The sequence below is a fragment of the Triticum urartu genome, chromosome 2A, assembly GCF_056163025.1.
Source record: "Triticum urartu cultivar PI428250 chromosome 2A, HENAU_Tu73, whole genome shotgun sequence".
Lineage (NCBI taxonomy): Eukaryota > Viridiplantae > Streptophyta > Magnoliopsida > Poales > Poaceae > Triticum > Triticum urartu.
This window is the reverse complement of record NC_141874.1, coordinates 457,861,054-457,874,787: the sequence shown is the minus strand read 5'-3', so window position 1 is coordinate 457,874,787 and position 13,734 is coordinate 457,861,054. Positions and strand designations below refer to the sequence as shown.

At 47.1% G+C, this 13,734-nt stretch overlaps 2 protein-coding genes across 2 annotated transcripts; both read left to right on the top strand.

Annotated features, from left to right (window-relative positions):
- The first annotated feature begins 3,301 nt into the window (after positions 1-3,301).
- On the top strand, positions 3,302-5,103 carry LOC147985453 (amino acid transporter AVT1I-like). The gene is made up of 3 exons (XM_087539885.1): positions 3,302-3,473; positions 3,701-4,308; positions 4,481-5,103. The coding sequence occupies exons 1-3, from the start codon at positions 3,380-3,382 to the stop codon at positions 5,000-5,002; spliced, it is 1,224 nt and encodes a 407-aa protein (XP_087396011.1). The 5' UTR covers positions 3,302-3,379; the 3' UTR covers positions 5,003-5,103.
- A 3,235-nt stretch (positions 5,104-8,338) lies between these two features.
- LOC125529401 (uncharacterized) lies at positions 8,339-12,684 on the top strand. The gene is made up of 4 exons (XM_087541582.1): positions 8,339-8,360; positions 8,556-9,159; positions 11,589-11,666; positions 12,110-12,684. Exons 1-4 carry the CDS (start codon positions 8,339-8,341, stop codon positions 12,567-12,569), a joined length of 1,164 nt encoding a protein of 387 aa, XP_087397708.1. The 3' UTR covers positions 12,570-12,684.
- Positions 12,685-13,734: the final 1,050 nt, after the last annotated feature.

Below are 13,734 nucleotides of genomic sequence, written 5' to 3'. Positions count from 1 at the left end.
CGCTGTCTTCGTTATCCAACTCCAACTAATTTGCTCAAGTTTGAAAATAATTAATGGGGTTCACAATCATAGAAGATGTGCAAAATAGTATATTTATATGTGGTATCTCTCTTCCTTCAATATTCTTTCGTGAATTGTTCAAGTGACAAATGCTGTGTTAGCTAACTTTCAATAAATTTTACCACCTATACTTCTTATATGTGAAGTCATTATTCCCCATGGGATAAGCATATGAAACATATATAATTTTAGATTCATGATATTCAATTCATTCAACCATTTACTCATCGGATATAAGTGAAGCATGAGAGTAAATGACAAACTACTCCAAAAAGATAAAGTGAAGATTAATGAGTAGTCAAATAATTAAGTAGCTATATGAAGACTCTCTCTCATTAAAAAATATCTAAGTATTTTATTAAAAATGGAAAGCAAAACAAAATATAATGATATTCCAAGGATAGCACATATCATGTGAAGAAGCAAAAACTTAGGCTCAACCAAAATTGATCAATCATTGTTGATGAAGAAAGGTAGGATGCCAACCGGGGCATCCCCTAGCTTAGATGCTTGAGACTTCTTGAAATATTAACTAGGGATGCCTTGGGCATCCCCAAGCTTGAGCTCTTGTGTCTCCTTAATTCCTCTCATATCACGGTTTTCCTAATTCTTAAAAAAACATCCACACAAAACTCAACAAGAACTCGTGAGATAAGTTAGTACAAATCAATGCAAAACCGTACCATTCTCTACTCGTGAGATAAGTTAGTATAAATCAACACCTATGCATAGATTACCCCAATGTCACCTCGGGAATCCGTGAGTTGAGCGTCAAAACATACATCAAGTGAATCATTATAATACCCCATTGTAACCATGAGTATCCATATGCAAGACATACATCAAGTGTTCACAAATCCAATATTCAGTCCAACATAACGAAACCTCAAAGAGCAAGACTCAATTCATCACAAGAAGGTAGAGAAGGAATAACACCATAAGATCTAAATATATTGACAAAGCTCGCGGTACATCAAGATCGTGTCAAATCAAGAACACGAGAGAGAAAGATCAAACACATAGCAACTAGTACATACCCTCAACCCCGAGGGTGAGCTACTCCCTCTTCATCATGATGGCCGTCAGGATGATGAAGATGGCCTCCGGTGACGATTTCCCCCTCCGGTAGGGTACCGAAACGGGGCCCCGATTGGTTTTTCGTGGCTACAGAGGCTTGCGGTGGCGGAACTTCTCATCTAGGGTTCTTTTCGAGGGTTTTGGTATTTATAAGAATTTTTGGCGTCGGTCTCACATCAAGGGGGTGCCCGAGGGCCCACAAGCCAGGGGCTAGGGGGTGAGCGTGCCCCTAGTCTTGTGGCCTCCTCGGCCACTTCCTGGCCCAGCTCCGGTGTTTCGGGGGTCTCTTTTGGTCCATAAAAAATCACCGTAAATTTTTAGCCCATTCCGAGAACTTTTATTTTTGCACAAAGAACGACACCACGGTAGTTCTGCTGAAAACAGCATCAGTCCATGTTAGTTCTAATCAAATCATACCAAAACCATATAAAATTGTTGTAAACATGACATGAATACTTGATAAATTATAGGTACATTGGTGACGTATCACCATCCATCCACCTGCAGTTCCTCTGCACTCCCAACCGAGCCCTAGTGCCCCTAACGGCACCCTCCAGGAAGATCACAACGCGAACAGCGCTGCTGCCGCCAGATCCGAAGAGGATTTAAGGTTTTCACTCGACCGGGTATCGGGGTGGGTAGATTGGGCCCTCAGCTGCGCCTTCATGAAGGAAAGCGGCGCCCATGGGCATCGCCACTGCCGGGCCGGCCAGACCGGCCAAGATTTCCCCCGGACCCAAAGTACACCACCAATGCTCAGCATCACCGGAGCCTGCAGCCGCAAACCACCGGGAGGACGAGAGAGGCAGCAGGAGAAAGGGGAACCTCCAGATCTGACGCATCGGAGCACCGCGTCACGGCCAGATTCCACCAACGACCCGGTGCGCGCGCTGCCGAGCACGCTGGCCAGCGTCGCTTGCAGACGTCGCGAGCCGCCAGACGACGCCGCCTTGTCGACAAGGCCGCCGCCCCGAAGGATCCGCGGGCCACGTATGCGATACTCTCGCCCTCGGGCTGACGGGATCGATCCCCTCGCCACCTTCCCCGACGCCCGCGCGGGCTTTCCTGGCGGCCATCTTCGATGGCGGCGAGGGAGGGAAAGGGAACGGCGCGGCGAAAGATCTAATCGCCCCCGAGTCGCCCCTAAAAATGGAAGAGAGTTTCACTTCCCGCCTCTGCACCAACTAGGGATGCATACAACCATTTTAGTATGAGTACTAAGATAAATATGATCCCTAGAATTTTTTTAAATGAGTATGAAGATATTTCTTGGTGAGTGGTTTCACCACACACCAAGCTTGATCCTCAATAAATGGGAAAAAACCCTTGTGCACCGCCTGCCAATTCTAGGAATTGAATTCGGGTCATTAGACTGCACAACCGCATGCTCAACCACTAAGCCAAGGCTCTCTTTGCAAAAAAAAGTTGGGAGAGAATTTCACTTCCTCAACCTCCGCACCAACCAGGGATGCATACGGCATTTTAAGTATGAGTACTAGGATTTTTAATTTCAGTTACTCACCGAGTCTAGTCTTCAATAATAAATGCATGAGTACCAGGAAAGCATGATCCTTAAGAATAAATAGAAACCTAAATTCGTCTCTGTGAGGATTTAAATCCAGGTGTTGGTTTTCTGTACATCCACTCCTCCGACCAGTTGAGCTAGGCTCACTCACGCAACGAGATTGACATCGCAGCTTGGCTACTTGCCGTGCATCGTGCACATCAACATTCCATCGAACACGTCATCTACAAGAGCCCGTGTATCTGCTTCTGGATGATTTTGTACTAATTTGAGCCCACGCAAGTTAATGGACTGGGTGGCTGCACTTTTGCATTTGCCAGGCTTGTGTATGAAGGTGAACCCAAGACGCAAGTCTGTGCACTGCAAGTGTCATGATCTCTTTTTCCATATGCATGCAGGGTGTGGCGTTTTCAGTCTTGCTCTAGCTCTTTTGGGGCTACTTCTTTCCACGACCCCGATTCGACATCGATATCATCACTTTGCTTTGCAGCAATCGCGATCAGCGCGTCTGAGGTGTTAAGTTGTCCTCTTCTTCTTCAACTGCCATGATGTTACGGCGTAGATGATAGGGGTCGTCGCCGCGGACCGCATCCGTCACCTCTTTCTAAGCTTGGCGCCTATAAATGGCCGGATGCCCGTGATCTTCCTCTCCACCACCCGCGCATGTGGCATGCACTTGATCCACGATAGCTACTTTGTACACAACGTGACATTGCAATGGACATGAGCACTGCCAACACCGATCCGCCTCCGTCTTCCGGCAAGACAAGCTTCCTCAAGACTTGTATCAATGGAATCAATGCGCTCTCAGGTTAATCCCTAGCTAAATTTCTTCCTCTGTTATCTGAACGATCCTAATTTTAATTTCAGAAACAACTAGCTGGATCGATCTATATATACAGCCCAATGCTATTGCAAGCTAGTAGTTCAAGAAGCAATTGTCACCTGTGTGTACACATTTTGATGCATGCATGATGCATGCACTTGATTAATTAATTGTTTGTTTGTGCTTGTGCGTACGTTCACCCATGCATGCAGGGGTCGGGCTGCTGTCGATTCCCTACGCACTGTCTCAGGGCGGATGGCTGAGCCTGATCGTCTTCATGGCCATCGCCGTCATCTGCTTCTACACCGGGCTTCTCCTGCAGAGGTGTATGGACTCCAGCTCGCTCGTCAACACCTACCCGGACATCGGAGCCCACGCCTTCGGCCGGAGAGGCCGCGTCATCGTCGCCACCTTCATGTACCTCGAGCTCTACCTCGTCGCCATCGACTTCCTCATCCTGGAGGGGGATAACCTGCACAAGCTCTTCCCGGCGGCGAGCTTCCGGCTCGGCGCGCTCCGTGTCAGCGGAAAGCAGGCGTTCGTGCTGGCGGCCACGCTGGCCGTGCTGCCGACCACGTGGTTCAGCAGCCTCAACGTGCTCGCCTACGTCGCTGCCGGTGGTGCGCTGGCGTCCGTTCTTCTCATCGCCGCCGTCCTGTGGGTCGGGGTGTTCGACGGCGTTGGGTTCCGCGAGAGGGGCAGGCTGGTGCGTTGGGACAGCATGCCCAGCGCCATGAGCTTGTATTCCTTCTGCTTCAGTGGCCATGCCGTGTTTCCCATGATATACACGGGGATGAAAGACAGGAAGAGGTTCCCCATGGTACGTAGGTCCAGTTGCAATGTTACGTTGAGTTCTTGCTTGAAATCATCCCATGATTCATTATTTGCTACACTATATGTGTGATTCGTAAAAAGAAAAAGATGATTTGCTACATGAATATATGTGAATTTATCAGTGCCCGGACATTTTACATTTGCTTCACGCCGCGCAGGTGCTGTTGCTGTGCTTCATCGTGAGCACACTCAGCTACGGCTTGATGGGCATCGTCGGGTACCTGATGTACGGCGACACGCTCAAATCCCAGATCACCCTCAACGTCCCGTCGGCGAGCGTGGCCGCCAAGGTGGCCATATACACCACGCTGGTGAACCCGCTGGCCAAGTACGCGCTGGTGGTCGCCCCCGTCGCCGAGGCCGCCGAGGGCGCGCTGGGCGTCGGCAAGAGCGCGCCCTTCCGCGCGCTCGTCAGGACGGTGCTCGTCGTCGGCACGGCTGTAGTCGCGCTGGCCGTGCCCTTTTTCGCCGACGTCGTGGGCCTCACGGGCGCTCTCCTCAGTTGCACGGCGACCATGCTGCTGCCGTGCCTCTGCTACCTCAAGGTCCGGTCAAAGATCGGCGGTGACAGGGGTATGGGGCTGGAGACTGCAGCTTGCCTGGCCATTGTCGCGATTGGCACCGCGATTGTTGGGCTGGGAACCTACAGTTCCGTGAAGCAGATTATACGCAAGTTATGATTAACACAAGCAAAAATGCAGATTGTACCGCGATGAAAACTTACGGACGTGATTTCTACTATAACATTTCTCCTCTGAATTTAGCTTGTGCCTTCTCCTCTTTCAGTTCGATGTTGCAGCCTCATCCTGCAAGTTTAATGTCATAAAATTAGTCCCTAGGTGTAGCAAAACAATCGAAACGTCTTAGAGCATCTCCAACAGCCGCACAAAAATCTCACGCCCAATAAAAATTATAGCACACCACTTTAGCATTTTTAATGTGTCGGGACCGACATTGCTTTAGCAGACGCCCAAAGACGCGCACCCAAAAAACAGACAGTGCAAATTATGAAACGCGCGTAATCTGGAGCTCAAAATATGCTGCGCGCGATAGCGTTTTTCAGCATGCCCGAAACTTTTTAGCGTTACAGCATTTGCTGGAGCTGTTCGGCGCCAAAAAGATGAATTTTTAGTGTGCGGAGCTCTTTTTAGACGTCTGTTAGAGATGCTCTTAGTTAACAATTGATGCATGGACTTGTGGGTCCTGCTGTCATGAGTAAATTGGTGCATGGACTTAATTCTATATGAATTTTTATTTTGCTAACCACAGACTTGTGAGTCCATAGCTTAATAAGTAGACTCAGGGCACCCCCTAAAAAAAGTAGAGTCAGGGCATTTGCGAGAATTGTTACTTTTCGGGCAATGCTATTCAGCAAATGTTCACTGGGATGGAATTTGCTAATGTTTTCCGCAGCAATTTATGTTGCTGGAGCGTGACAATTTCTTCTTCAAGCGAGTAAATTGTACAAATCATCATTTTAAAGGCTAGATTTATGAAAAACAGTATAATATTCTTTTTGCAGAAAACATTATGTCTACGGTAATTTTTTATAGAAAAACACTGATTAGCGGATCGGGCTCGATTAAGTGAGATCATGACAAATCGGCCCTCCAGTCAGGCTGACGTGGCACCGCCAAGTAACAACGACGTTGGCTAACATTATCATCATGTGTGGTCCTGTGGGGTCCGCCAGTCATTGAAAGAAAAAATAAAAAATCCGATGCTCGTCAACTCCGCCGTTTGACAAATTCGTCCAGATCCGCTGCTGCTCGCCGCGTCGACCGCGTGCCGCGCCCGCTGCTCGCCACGGCCGCCGCGCCTCGCTGCTGCTGCACCCACTGCTCGCCGCGGCCGCCATGCCTCGCTGCTCGCCGCGCCCGCTCGGAGGGAGGCAGGCTCGCCCACTCGGGCTCCACGAGACGCCTGAGGGCGGCCAGGTCATTGCAGATGGCGAGGTGGTCGGGGAAGCAGGTCGCGATGCCAGGGTCGGCAAGTACATCGCGCGCCTTGCGGAGGGGCTCGCCGGAGTCATCGGTGTCAAAGCCCGACAGTGCAAAGGCCTTGCACAGGCATGGGGAGGTGTGCGGGGAGACGGACGGGAGGGCGGCGAGCAGGCCGGCGAAGAGGGAGTGGGGGACGCACCCACTTCTCGCCGCGCCCGCTGCTTGCTCGCTGTCCGCGGCGCCCACCGCGCCCGTTGCCCGCCGCACCTGCCGCTCACTGCCGCTGCCCATCCCAACCCCGACCGAGGTCACCGTCGTCGCCCGTTCTGCCCCTAGACGAGGCAGAGCCCGCCATCGTCGTTGCCACACCGAGGCAGAGGCCTCCCCGCCGCCAGTGCTCCCCCGTGGATGCCATCCTCGAGCACGACCACCGCATCCTGCCGCCACCGTCCTTGACCTTCGTCGCCTGGTTGAGGCTCGCAGCGGCGGCCTTTGTCCGCTAGCCTGTGCACTGCACGCAAATTGTTCGGTGGAATGCCATAGCGAGGCTTGTTAGACTGACAAGCGGCCCCGTGTCCAACAAACGTTTTCATGTAACAGTGTGAGAAATTGGTGCCACGTTAGCCTGATTGGCGGGCCTCATTTGTCATAAACTCAATTAACTGAGCTCGATTTGCCAATCAGTGTTTTTTACAAAAAAAATTACTATAGACGTGATGTTTTCTGCAAAAAAATGTGTTGTACTGTTTTTTGCAAATCTAGCCTTCAAAGTGGTTGTTTAGTGCAATTTACTCTCTTCAAGCAAACACGGCAAATTTCATAGCAAAATCCATTCATTTTAAGTTTGCCATGTGTTTATGAAGAAATTGTCATGTGCGTTTGGAGAACATGCCATAAAAAAGTGTTCGCAAATGTCATCCTCCCCAGGCAACTTGCCTCGCTGGTTATTGCGGTCCTATTTGTTGTAAAGAAATATGTGAATTATCGTTATCTATTATGGAAAATTGTGGCGAATCAATCTGTGGTTGGATGATTAGAGGGACTGTGGTATCCCCAGCCCACTAGGGTTCAAATTCTAGTACTCGCATTTATTCCTGGATTTATTTCAGGATTTCCGGCAAAGTGCATTCAGCGGGAGAAGACGTTCCGTCGACGACGAGGCGCCTACGGTGACTTCGTAAATCTCAAGATGATATGCCGACTCAGTCTTTCGGAGGTGCTCATAGGGGTAGGGTGTGCGTGTGTGCGTTCATAGGGGTGAGTGTATGCGCGTGTATATGAGCGCTTGTGTCTGCACTGATGTTCAAAATTTTTTTATGGAAAATTGTGTTTTTTACATATATACTATTTTGTAGTTGGTTGAATTCTTTTGGGCTTCATTCGAACTTATCTCCGCTCGATTCAGCATCGCGTTTTTGGGTCAACCATCTTTGTTGTCTGCCGAAGTTAGCATGGTGTTATTCGGTTTGCCCCTTGAGCGATACGCTCTTTGTATTTTTTGTGTCCTTATTTTTGAATAATTTTTCTCTCTCATTGCTCTATCCATCTTGAATCTCTCAAAGTCGAGGCAGATGTGAGTGAGAACGACAGAGTGGAGGGAGGGAAGTCGACTTTCATGGTGATTTCAACGTCTAAGTCATTAATTGTTGTGGATTTCAGCTAAAGTGTCTCTATTGAGGTCAAATTTAGCTTACGGTTGTTACCTTCATGTTCGTTTTTAGATCTCATTCGTGTTTATCTCTCCATTATTTCCCCATTCAATCCTTTTTGTGAGTATTTTTTATGGCTTTCCATGCATCTCATAGGTTGGTAGATTGTTGGTATGTTGTTCATCATAGGGATTTGGGGTTCTTCAGTTGCCTTGCAAATTTTTTAGGTTGATTTATAGGTTTTTCCATTCATCTTATCATGCTTCTCTTCCTAGATGTATGCATGGTATTATCATATTGTTTGTGTATGATTCGAGGTTCTTTCGTTTCTTACATTTCCCTTGATTTTCTCCTTTTTTATTAAGCTGGTCATGTATCTCTTGTTAGCATTGAGCCAGACGGTCTTGTTAGGGGCGTCGTGTTCATGGGTTTGTTATGGAGCAAGTGTGAGTGGTTGTAGTACGTAATGCTTTGTTGCACATGCTTTAAGGCACTATCTATCATATTAATAGCTATCTTTATTTCTGCTTTTACCTTCATAGGTTCTATAGTTAGGCTGTTGTATGTAGTTCTCTTCATGTATGTAAGTTCTTAGTTTGTATTCCCTCTGTTTCGAAATAATTGTCGTTGGACAACTCCAGTACAAGTTCAGCCACGTTACGAAATTAACGCACTTTTCCATTTTACCCTCGCGCCGTTCGTCGCTGTCCACTCACTCTTGCTCTCGTCGCCCTCTCTCCCCTTCGCCTCTCTTCTGCCACCACCTCGACCACCTCGCCGGCCACCACCTCACCCAGCTCGCCGGCCACCCACCACATCGGCCAGGAGGCCACCATCTCTCCCCGTCGCCGCCATCTTTCTTCCGCCTCCACTCACACCCGTCGTCCACTCGCACCCCACCCCACATCCGAGGTCAAGCTTTGATGCGCCTACTCTGGATCTGGCGACGGAGGCGGGAGATGGGGAGGAGGCCGTCGCGGTGGTGTGCCTGGACCACGTCCTCAAGCACGCCGGTGGCGCCACGGAGGAGGCCGAGCGCATCCGCCGCTGCCACAACGCCGACGGCGCCATGGAGTACTGGCTCGAGCCGGACGAGCTCGCGGCCCTGCGCCGGGAGGTCGGCGCCGACCCGTACTGGGTGCCGCCAGGGTGGAAGCGCGGAGACCCCGTGTCCGCCGACGGCTACGCGCTCAAGGCAAAGATGCAGGTGGAGGAGCTCAGCAAGGAGCTCGCCGGAGTAAAAAGGTCTCTTTTTTCCCCTTCTCCTGTCATCTTCTCTTGCTCTGCTTGCTTGCTTGGAGCAGTAGACCTTGTAGACATTTGTGCAAGCAGTAGCGGACAGATTTGTGCAAGATTGCTGCTCTTCTCTTCTCTTCTTGTTCTTGGAGCAAGTAGCAGCAGACGGATTTGTGCAAGTAGACTTCAACAAACAGATTGGAGCAGACAGGTTTAGCAGGCAAATTGTTTGGTGCTTGCTTGCTTTAGACAGATTGGTTTAGCACACATTCTTGCATGGCAGACAAACAGGTTGTGCAAAAACACCCCAAAAGCAAGTAGACCTGCTTGCAGTAGCTCTTAGGTGAATTTTGTTTCCTTGGCAAAAAAATCAGTTTACAAAATTTTGCAAATTTTGAATTTTAATTTTGCAGTACTGTTTTGATTGCAGTAGTTTTTCAGTAGCTTGTTAACTTGCTGATGCTTTCTTAATTTTGTTAATTCTGTACAACTTGCTGATGCTTAGTGTTAATTCTTTACAGCTACTCCACTGAACTACAGTACCGAAGTACTGCTTGAACTACTGCAGCATTGCTTCCAATACAACAGTATTGGAGTATTGCTTCCAATTACTGGAGTAGCAAGTGCAGCAGTAGTGTACTGCTCTTGTTTAGTAGTGTAGGAATTTACTGGGTTATTTGTGCTGAATAAATCTTGTGGGTTTTATTCTGTTTGAGAATCCTAAATCTTGCGGGTATCTATGAACCAAATTCAGCACAGTAGTTTAATTGCACTTTCACTATGTTTTACTGGAGTAGTTGTCATATTCAGATATTTTCTTTCATTCTCTTTATTTATACCATGACTTTGTTCAAAGGTGTTGAAAATCAGGTTTAGTCACGGAAGCCATCCAACAGAATGCATATTTCTCCCCTCAAAAACAAAAGGAAAAAAGAATGTATATTCCCTATTGTTTTTTGTGTGGCTAGGGTTGTTTTTGTGTCCACAAAATAAAACAAATGCTATTACCAGCCAGCCAAAAATGGTCAAGATGGTTACCACTGGTAAACAATCACACACTCAAGCTTAGTTGGGTTGAATCCATGGATTTTTTTAAGTGCCAGCTAGTTATTAGCATTGTTGCAAACTGTTCTGTGTAAAGGAGGTGTCCAGTAATTCACACCGAATTTGTACTCCCATGATCAGTGTTACTGTACAGTAATTCACACCGAAGTTGTAAGTGCAAATAGTGCTTGTTTTCAGGAGTAGGATGCTGATCAATGGTGCTTGTTTGGAGTAATTGTTTGCTCTGTAGTGCATTTTTGCTGCAACCTAATCTGTGGAGTATCAAGCTAATTGGAAGAAAGCCAATTGCTTGCTCTGTAGGAACTTTTATGTGCTGGAGTATAGGATTTGCTATTTAGCAAGGCTTGAGTAATTTAGTGTAGGAATTTAGTGTTCTTCACTTCTCCTCTACTCACTTCTCTTCTCTTCAGTAAATTAAATTTAGGAGTAGGAATAGTTAATTAACTAAACTACTCTGCACCTTAGAACTACTCCTGTTAATTAACTGAAAAATCTTTTTTAAGTTAATTAACTTAATTTATTTCTGTTAAGAGTAGGAGTAGTTCTTGGAGTAGGAAGAGGAGCAGTGCAAAGAATTCTCTTCTCTTCTCTTACTCTTCTCTTCTCTACTCTTGCTCTCTTCTCTTCGCTTCTCTTCTCTTGGGATTATTATGGATTATGGAGTATCAGAGAGTGATCATACAAATGGAGTAGTAGAAATATACACATACAAATGGAGTATGGAGTAAAAATCATGTTCTGCAGCTAGCTGTTGGTGAAGTGTGATTTTCTCACAATATAAGACATCCGGACTCTATCCTTGGTGGTCGAGCAGCGTTAGCCAACTTTGTCTTGCTGATCTACGGCTGAATAATTATGTTGAAGCTTGCTGCTGTGGTCATGCAACTATTTTCAGGTATGATCTAATGGCTCGTCGGAAAGAAACCTGTCACAAAGAGCCTTTTGGCTTAACCCTCGTTACATGTGGCAATTTGGGTAATACTTTGAAATTTTGAATGTGTCCTGGTTGCAATTTCCTGAACCCATACAGGTGCAGAGTACAATGCTTTTTGGTAGAAAACCATTAATAAAAGAATAGACAAATTGTTATTCTATTCTGTTCTACACAAACAGGGCTAATAGAATGAATTGGCTTATTCACATTTCACATTCATTTTAGCTAATCATTCTGCCATTTAGTGCTCCATTCGACTTACAGAGTGCTGCTTGGCCACAAAGAAAGAGAGATATTAAGCAGACTATGGGTCGAAGAGGTTTTCCCCTTGTCATCCTTTTATTTGTTCAAATTGGCCGCTTAAATAAATTCACGAGTACTAGTCTCTTCTGTCCAAATTTTAATGAAGGTTATGCCCTCGATCTCATTGTGCCGGCAGAACCAGTTTAAGCAGAGAGTCTGAGTCCGAGGAGCTCGCCCGGAGGAAGAAGAGATATTCCAGTTTACAATGGTTCAGGTACCTGTCACGGTCACCACATCTCCCTGTTTCCTAACATTCCAGCTACCGGCCTATTTTGAACGAATTTCTGCTGTAGAGAGTTGGCGGCTCGTGGGATGGCTACTGGGCAATGCTAATATGCTCCACAGTCCCAGTAGCAAATGGAACATGGACGCCTACTGGATGAACAAGTAACATGCCAGTGATGCATTGCAGGTTTTGCAGCATTGGTGTATCAAACTATTGTTCATACTAGTACTCCTGTTCAATAAAGATGTTTCCAAAATTACAGGAAATCCAAAATTTATTCTGTATGCTACTCTAGCAGAAATCCAGCAGAATAATTATAATTACTCTGTGTTCATCCAGCAGAAGAGGGACACACGGAGTAATTATTTTGTCTCTGTGTTCATCCAGCAGAAATCCAAGCAATTCTGATCAAAATCATTGTGCGTATGCAGGAGCAGAAAGGAGCAGCGAGCAGCAGCGGCGGCTGACCTCGAGCTCTCGGTTGGAGTGGAGGGAGACGGCCAGCGAGGGATACGCGGCCAGCGGGGAAGGATTCGGAGCTGCGGCGGAGCAGGCAACCGGTGGGGAAAGGCGGCCGCCGGTGAGGGAGCTCCGGACCGCGGCGAGGGAGCTTTCGATCGCGGCGGGGAAGGGCGACCAGAGGGGATCGGGCTCTCGATTGGAGCGGCGCAGGCAACCGGCGGGGAAGGGCGCCGGAGATGTGGACGACGGAGGAGCCTGGCGAAGGGGAGGAGCGACGGAGGAAGACGACGGCCCGTGCGATTTCAAATCGGTGGGTGGTGGAGGGGCAGTTTGGTAATTTCACTCGTTTTCACCTGGTCGGAAAACCCCTCCAACGACAATTATTTCGGAACGAAGGGAGTACATTGTATTGTTATTTCTTTTGTTTGACATGACTTTTTGGTTCCTGGTACTCATATTTGAGTAGGCTAATGTGCTGGATGAATATGTGTGTATTCACTTGTGTAGTGTTTATTTTTATATGAAATTTTCTATCGGCCCTCGATGAATTATTCTTGAAAATTGTAGCTACTTCTTTGCAGATCCATACTTTAAAGCCTTTAGCCTGTAAATGTACACACGATAATTTTTTTTTCGAAAAGGGGGGGCTCCCCGGCCTCTGCATCAGAACGATGCATACGGCCATCTTATTAAACAAAAAAAGGCAAAAGTGCCAACAAGGTTCCACAGTCTCCAGCTAAACCAAAAGGAAAAAGAGAAATGCAGCTCACACAGAGCTCCAGGCGGTTAGATATACAAACTAGCACAAAAAAAATGCCACAACCGGCTGGCTAACAATGGATAGGGAAACTAATTGCCTATCATATTACATGACCGCCATCCAAACCGGTTGAAGATATCCCGAGCGACCATCTCCCAACGGATAGATCCAGTAACCAAATGCTCCCTGGCCTCCATCGGAGTGAGTAGCGACCATGAACGGATCAGTGCCGTAGCTCGGAAAATAACCTGCAAAAAATGAATCCGTGATGTTCTGTTAAAAACCAAATCATTTCTGCAATTCCAGATAGTCCATAACAAAGCGCAAACTCCAACCCGAATATGTCTTGTGAGAACAGGCCCAACCCATGAAGCCATGTCCCAAATAAAGCAATGACAGAAGTCGGTGGAGGAAGATTAAAAGCAATATGAATCGTCCGCCAAAGAACTCTAGCCAACGGGCAATCAAAAAATAAATGCTTAATCGTCTCATCCCGATCACAGAAACTACACCTAGTAGGACCTGTCCAATTGCGTTTAGTCAAGTTGTCCTTTGTTAAAATAACTTGTTTATGGACGAACCACATAAACACTTTTATTTTTAAAGGCACCTTGACAGCCCAAACAAACTTAGAAGTTGGAATATCAGCCGAATTAATAACATCAATATACATTGATTTAACTATAAATACTCCAGAACTAGTCAACTTCCAACGCAATACATCGGGTCGGTGAGAAAGTTGAACCTCCATTAGTCTCCTTACTAGATGAAGCCATTCTTCCCAACGATTGCCCGCTAGCGACCGTCGAAACTGAATATTAAGGGGGATAGATT

What these genes read in the sequence shown, in the direction of transcription:
- LOC147985453 (XM_087539885.1), top strand. Translation starts at nt 3,380, where the DNA reads ATGGACATGAGCACTGCCAACACCGATCCGCCTCCGTCTTCCGGCAAG. An exon ending in TGGAATCAATGCGCTCTCAG is followed by an intron (nt 3,474 to 3,700) that starts GTTAATCCCTAG and finishes CCATGCATGCAG; the next exon opens with GGGTCGGGCTGCTGTCGATT. An exon ending in ACAGGAAGAGGTTCCCCATG is followed by an intron (nt 4,309 to 4,480) that starts GTACGTAGGTCC and finishes CACGCCGCGCAG; the next exon opens with GTGCTGTTGCTGTGCTTCAT.
- LOC125529401 (XM_087541582.1), top strand. Translation starts at nt 8,339, where the DNA reads ATGGGTTTGTTATGGAGCAAGT. An exon ending in GGGTTTGTTATGGAGCAAGT is followed by an intron (nt 8,361 to 8,555) that starts GTGAGTGGTTGT and finishes GGACAACTCCAG; the next exon opens with TACAAGTTCAGCCACGTTAC. An exon ending in TCCAGTTTACAATGGTTCAG is followed by an intron (nt 11,667 to 12,109) that starts GTACCTGTCACG and finishes GTGCGTATGCAG; the next exon opens with GAGCAGAAAGGAGCAGCGAG.